General features: G+C 36.3%; 1 protein-coding gene across 1 annotated transcript; it reads left to right on the plus strand.

Annotated features, from left to right (window-relative positions):
- The first annotated feature begins 467 nt into the window (after window positions 1–467).
- sl (small wing phospholipase C gamma 1) lies at window positions 468–6,090 on the plus strand. The gene is made up of 4 exons (XM_075302837.1): window positions 468–1,119; window positions 1,176–2,581; window positions 3,637–4,490; window positions 4,550–6,090. The coding sequence occupies exons 1-4, from the start codon at window positions 776–778 to the stop codon at window positions 5,654–5,656; spliced, it is 3,711 nt and encodes a 1,236-aa protein (XP_075158952.1). The 5' UTR covers window positions 468–775; the 3' UTR covers window positions 5,657–6,090.
- Window positions 6,091–7,506: the final 1,416 nt, after the last annotated feature.

Genomic DNA, 7,506 nt, shown 5'->3' on the forward strand with positions numbered 1-7,506 from the left:
TGTGTTATCGATCCCATGAACATGCAGCTGTATCGATTATGCCTTCGGACTTAACTTAAAATATGCACAATATATGGGATAGGTTCGACATGAGCACTGTCGTCCGGAATAACTGATAGTCTGTAATAGCGCATAATGCGCTTTACAGACTATCAGTTATTCCGGACGGAATGTCGGTGTTTGTAAAGAATTTTACAATGTGTCGGATCGATACGACTTGTCGGCGATGACTAAATAATCGGTAAATGTGTTATCGATCCCATAAACATGCAGCAGTATCGATTATGCCGTCGGACTTAAATTATAATGTGCACAATATATGGGATATGTTCGACACGAGCACTGTCGTCCGGAATAACTGATAGTCTGTAAAGCGCATAAGACGCATTAGTGTGATAATACCGGCTTGAAGAGGAAGTGGCAACACTGCACTGGATGCAATCAGATAATAAGAAGAAGAATTCATTCGTCTGTTTTTATTTCGTTGTTTTTTTACTTTCTTTTTTCCAGACTGATCATTTTATTAAATTGAGTGCCTTATAGTTTTACAAAATGCAGTCTAGAACAATCGTTAAATACTAAAAGCCTATTTTTTTTAATTATGAAGCAAAAGGCAACACGTTAAAGTTAATTTTGTTAAATTGTTGACATATGTAACCGATCATTTCACTTGTTGCTTGTGACAAACAGGAAATACATTTTTTTTTGAGATAGAGTTGTTTGTTATTACACCGAAACAGTTGTTTAATATTTGAAATTTAGCACATTCAACGCAATGAACTTCTTTAGCTCTCTAAGTATCCCAACTTTAGGGGAAATGGAGCAAACCATATGTATGTTGGAAAGAGGCACAATTGTAACTAAACTATACAGCAAGCAGAGGAGGCCAGAGCAGAGAAGACTTATGTTGATAAGAGAGACACGGCAACTACTGTGGTCTCAAGTTACAGCAAACACAAGAGTGGACTACGAAGGATCCTTAGAGTTGAGAGAAATCAAAGAAATTCGTGTTGGGAAAAATTCGAAAGAATTTCGCAATTGCCCAGATGATGCAAAAAGATTTGAATCCGGCAAATGTTTTGTGGTTCTACACGGCAGCTCGTTCAAACTTAAAACTTGGTGAGTACATACAAGGCATGGAACAAATTTCAACAATTAATTTTTCCCTTTTTTAGTTCTTTGGTTGCCCTATCGGAGCACGAAGCAGAAAATTGGGTGAAAGGCCTACGTTATATGGTGCAGGACACTATAAATGCCTCATACCCGCTGCAAGTAGAACGTTGGCTGCGAAGAGAATATTATGCGCTTGAAAATTCCAGTTCACAGTCATCCAAGGATGGAGGTCAAGTGACTGTGAAAGACTTCAAATCATTCCTGGGTAGTATTAGTTGTAAAATGACCACATCCAAACTGATGGATTGTTTTACGGAAGAAGACATACGAAGGAAAAATGATTTACGTTTCGACGATTTTGCACGTCTATATAGAAAGTTGATCCAACCAGCAGGATTTTTGGAAGACTTATTTCACAGTTTACCTGGAGGAGAATTTGCCTATTCGAAAGATGGGCAAATTGTAACGTTGCGCGAGTTCGAAATGTTCTTACAAAAAGAGCAGGGTGAAGTAATAGGACCGGATAGCGCAACTGTATCAAATTTTATAAGGGAATTCCTACAAGATATTGAACGTGAAGTGCACGATCCGTATTTTACAGTAAGCGAATTCTTGGACTATCTATTTTCGAAACATAATGACTTGTGGGACAAAGATTGCGATCGCATCTACATGGATATGAAACAACCGCTTTCGAACTATTGGATAGCTTCGTCCCATAATACTTATCTAACAGGAGATCAGTTCTCTTCAGAATCCTCCTGTGAAGCATATGCCAGAGCCTTACGGATGGGTTGCAGGTGTATCGAATTAGATTGTTGGAATGGGCCCGACAATTTACCTCACATTTTTCATGGTCACACTATAACATCAAAGATAAAGTTTAAAGATGTCATAAAAACAATAAAAGAGCATGCGTTTGTAACATCAGAGTACCCTGTCATATTGTCTATAGAACAGAATTGTTCTTTGGAGCAACAACGAAACATGGCACATGCTCTTTGCGAGGTTTTCGGAGATATGTTGCTCACACAACGTTGTGATCGTGCTGAGACCCAATTGCCATCGCCGTATCAATTAAGGCGGAAGATTATACTAAAACACAAAAAGTTGCCGGAGTTTGAAGAGTCTGGTTCGTCAAATTCATCTACTTTACTTACATCATCGGGAAGTCGTGGTTCAATTTCTGGATCGGATGATCAGGGTGATGGTTTACGCAATGTTTTGAAGGAGGGCTCATTGTATTTCAAAGATCCCATTGATAAAGCTTGGAATTTGTATCATTTTGTTTTGACACAACAAGAGTTAATTTATACCTCAAAAACTGAAGACACCAATTCGGGCGGAGGTGATGATGATGATAATACTGTGACGTCTTCTACTAATATTTTAATGCCAAAGGCCAAAGATAACTTCATCAATGATGAATTACATTTCGGAGAGAATTGGTTCCATGGGAAATTAGAAGGTGAGTTTGATAGCATAATAACTTTAATATTGACGAATATGTTGTAAAAAATTAGATTTTCGCACAGAGCAATACTTTTGACTGTCTTATCCAAGAAAACTGTATGGCTTTATATACATATATGAGCTAAGTTATGGTCTATAATAAATATGGTTTCGGATAAGTAAAATGTATTTTGAAAGAAAAGCGTGTTCAGCGGATTTATATCAATCAATTAATAAGTTCTGAAAATCTGGAATATATTAACACAACACACTTTTAGAACTCGACAAAATAAAGACTAAAACAGCAGGAGTGTTTTTTTGTAGCAACTGGCAGAAGCTGAGGCCCTTAAGCTCTAGCGAAATTTCGTTTGCGTGCCAGTAACACAGTTTTGCCGTGTATTTCATAGCAAAATGTTAACATTCGATAAAAACGCCTCGGGAAATTTTCGTTACATGTAGATTTCCAAAAATCGGATAATAAATGAGGATAAAGATTCTAAAGTCGGGTGCCTACTAATCAGCTCAAACCTACTAAAACATCAATCGTATATGCTGTTATATTTGTAATTCTTAGTCTATCGCACAACAGCAAACATTTGAAAAAAATTCAAATGTGTTAAGCAAATATATGGCATATTCTTAATAAGTATATTGCTTTTATTGTGTTGCAGTAGGTCAAACGTGCTACATTTTCGAAATTGGTTGCAATATATAAACAGCTTTGACAAATCTTTTGCACTTAAGAATCCTCACGATATTATGAACTGATGATAGCATTAGAACGACCTCATCATTTTTAAAGAAAGACAACGAGGCAAAGGTAGTGTAACACTAGGGCAACACTTTTTCACAGAAACAAAATCGCCATAAAATTTCAAAACTTAGAACGTTTAGATGTATTTAAGTAGAACACCTATTGCTAGATGTGATGATCTATTTTCACAATATTTTTATAGAAATCGGGCAAAAGAAATACCAAAGCTGAATTTTCGTAGTGTTCAATTCTTTTTGTTCTGCAATTTCTAAAATATTGTAAGCATATTTGCTACAATTTTGGGGTTTCCTTTCCAGGTGGTCGCAGTGAGGCCGACCAACTTTTGGAAGCATATAAACATCTAGGCGATGGCACATTTCTGGTACGAGAGTCTGCCACATTTGTTGGTGATTATAGTCTGTCCTTTTGGAGACGGGGGCCAAACCATTGTCGTATTAAGTTAAAACATGAAAATGGAACTACGAAATATTATTTGGTCGACAACTTTGTATTTGACTCCTTGTATTCTCTGATCGTTTACTATCGTAAAAACATGCTAAGGAGTGCTGAGTTTTCAATAACACTGAAAGAACCAGTGCCGCAGCCAAAGAAACACGAGTCGCAAGAATGGTTTCATCCCCATACGACTAAGGAACAAGCAGAACAAGTTTTGATTAAGATGGATGTTGGCTCATTTTTGGTGAGACCATCCGTGCAAAGTGCAAACGCTTTTGTAATATCCTTCACAATTAATCGAAAAATAAAGCACTGCCGTATTATGCAAGAAGGACGATTGTTTGTAGTGGACACCCAGCAACATGAGTCGTTAGTATCGTTGGTGAAACATTATATGCGCAATCCTCTGTATCGCAACGTAAAGCTAGTCTATCCAGTTTCTCAAGAGTTACTAAAACAAACACTTTTGGCTTCTCAAGCTTCGATGGAACATCATGGAAATGGTGATTTCAATGATGCTTCAAGCTATATGGACCCCAGTCTCGAGGATACAGTTACATGTAAAGCTTTATACAGCTATAAAGCTGATAAATCCGATGAACTTTCCTTCCCCAAACATGCAATAATAACAAATGTTCAAAGAAACAATACTATGTGGTGGAAGGGAGATTATGGAGGCATGAAGCAACGACATTTTCCAGCAAATTATGTGAAGGCAAGTTAATGAAGTTTTTGATATATCTTAGATACCAAAAATTGTTACTATATTTTTAGGTCATCGATTCGGTTTGCGACGATTACAACACATTCAATGATGAGTCAACAAATGAACAATTTTCCCGTACAGATTCCATAGAAATACACGGAGCCGTGGCCTCTTTGTTTGAATGTAGTGAACCAGGTATATTGCTGAAGCTACAAATCCAAACACCAACAATGCAAAATTCATTTGTGGTGGGTTTTGACAATCAAGAGCAAGCCTACGATTGGTTCAAAGCCATACAGGAAGCAGCTGTAATAGCCAACCAGTTAGCATCTGAAAGGAGGAAAAAGGAGCGTTCAGCTAGAGTCGCCAAAGAGATGTCCGATTTGATTATTTACTTCCGCAGTGTTCCTTTCAGAGAACATTCCTGGGTCTTTTATGAAATGTCAAGTTTTCCCGAAACAAAAGCTGAAAAGCAATTTGTTCAACAGAACACTCTGCTCTTCATTGCTTATCATCGCCATCAAATTAGTCGCGTGTACCCCAAGGGACAACGTTTGGATTCGTCGAATTTCAATCCAGTGCCATTTTGGAATGTCGGCTCACAAATGATTGCTTTAAACTATCAAACTGGCGATAAAGCCATGCAGCTGAACCAAGCTAAATTTCGAGATAATGGAATGTGTGGTTATCTATTAAAGCCTACATTTATGCAGCATGAAGGTTTTGATCCCAATAACCCACTAACAATTAGCCCTCTGGAGGAGAAGATAGTCACCATTCGTATCATTGCTGCACGACATCTCTTTCGAGCAGGTAAATGCAGTAATCCCTTGGTTGTAGTGGAAATAGCTGGCGCCAGTTTCGATACCGGTATTAAGCATCGTACCAAGTTATGCGAGAACGGGTTTAATCCAGTGTGGAACGAGATGTGTGAGTTTTCGGTACGAAATCCACACTTTGCCCTATTACGTTTCGAAATCCAAGACGAGGATATTTTTGCCGAAACGCACTTCATAGCTCAAGCATGCTATCCCCTAAATTGTATTAGATCCGGATACCGCAGTGTTACATTGCGAAATAAATTTAGCGAAGAGTTAGAATTGTCTTCCTTACTGATACATGTCGACATTAAACAAGCTACGACCACTGAACCACACGCCGTATTGGAAATTTAAATGTGTAACTTGTCACAACGAAATAAAAACACAAGCATGAGTATTTTAAGCTCGACATTTAGTCGTAGTGCATAGGTTTACATTATTGAGCACAATAATGCACAAATATTGTAATGTGTTATCTGTACCACGTTTCTTGTAAACTAATTAACTCGAAAGACTTATTTTTATTTAATTGTATTTTTAGTCCATACTATATTGCATTTTAAATACTTATTTCTATCCTGAAGCCAATTTAACAATTTTTTTTAGCAAATTTTCTCAAATGCTTCCAAAGTTGAAAACACAGCAAGAGCTATATAAAACATAAGCATATTTAATTGCATTTTTTGTGTCTAACATTTCCGCCATATATTGAAATAATCAATATTCCATAAGAAAATGTGTCTATTAAACAATAACCGATTTATTAAATAATATGCATATAATAATAATTGTACTGTGAAGTGTTTATTTCCGCAAGAAATTTATATGTTATTATTCAAAAGTGCTTGTGTGTAAATGACACCCAATTTTTCAAAACAAATTGAATTTTTACATCTTTTTCCATATGCTCTGCATCGAAGTCGGCATGAAGTGCATTGTATTTGGAAATAGAAGAACCAAAATCTATTTCCTATCGTCTAAAATACGAAAGAAAGCTTTAGTATGGGATAGGGGAAAGGGCATAACAAATTCATCGAAGTTAATTAAGTAACTTTCTATGGGGACCTTCTGAAGAACATTCGGACAATACTTGTTCTAATTCCCAGAATCTTTTTCGTCTGGCATCACTTCCTTTCTATACTTAGGCAATATTAAAAAAGAGGATACAATGTCCTTACGATTATTGCCTACATTGAAGCCAGAACGACGTCAATGTGAACTTAAGAATTATCGCCAGATTATCGGACATCTCTTCTGCTAACTACTACAACAACAACGTAAAGACAAAGTGAATCTTTGCAATTGTCAATAGATATAGCAAAACCCCATTTTCATCTTAATTGTACACATTTTCGTCTGTGAGAATTTGACTGATAACACTTACATAGAAAGGAATAGAAATGGCGTCAACAAGGACGAAGCGTTTATTAGCCTACGGAATTGAAACCATGATCAACTTTGTGCAAACAGGATGTTCTAATTATTATACCGGAAGTTCCTGTGATGAGTATACAATTGTATCCCATTTGTTAAAGCCGGTATGTACCTCTAGCGTAAAATTTCGCACCCATAAGAAATGCATTGCTATTTATGCTAACGTAATTTTCAGTAGCGTTCAATTTCGTAAGCTGGTGCGCTCCTAATGAAAATTTTTGTTCATAACAGATTGTCAAAAGCATATTTCGGAGCGATGTTGACAACTCATGGCAGCAAATATTTAATTTATTACAATCATGTCTAAAAGTTTTAAGAGGTCTGTAAATAATCAACAATTTATTTGAGGATTATTTGGAACAAATTGTTTGGATAATCAATTAATTCTTTTGATACTAATTTATTTACAAAAATATTCTTCCTTATATACACTTACAAACTAAACTGCCTGTGCATCAGACCAACTGATCGTAGCACACAACTATCTCTTATCTACTTTGTTACATTAAGATCCTAAGTACACATATGCGCTCTTATCAGCTAGTGCAATGATTTTATTGCGAATGCGTCCCTAATCTCTATCTAATGATAGGGACCAATCCTAAGATATTTTTATTGTTGCCGTTATCGCATTCATGTTCAAAAGATATTTATTTTGAACACAAATATTATGCACCTCTCGCAAAATTTTCGGTAGCAAAAATTTATCCAAGTTAAATTTTTTCTTCAATTTGAAATAGAATAAATTATACCCACCACCATAGAATGGT

Source organism: Haematobia irritans, chromosome 3 (genome assembly GCF_050003625.1).
Source record: "Haematobia irritans isolate KBUSLIRL chromosome 3, ASM5000362v1, whole genome shotgun sequence".
Lineage (NCBI taxonomy): Eukaryota > Metazoa > Arthropoda > Insecta > Diptera > Muscidae > Haematobia > Haematobia irritans.

Bases quoted from the DNA above. Each gene is read 5' to 3' on its own strand.
- sl (XM_075302837.1), top strand. From the start codon at position 776: ATGAACTTCTTTAGCTCTCTAAGTATCCCAACTTTAGGGGAAATGGAG. The intron at 1,120-1,175 runs GTGAGTACATAC...TCCCTTTTTTAG, and splicing joins TCGTTCAAACTTAAAACTTG to TTCTTTGGTTGCCCTATCGG. The intron at 2,582-3,636 runs GTGAGTTTGATA...TTTCCTTTCCAG, and splicing joins GTTCCATGGGAAATTAGAAG to GTGGTCGCAGTGAGGCCGAC.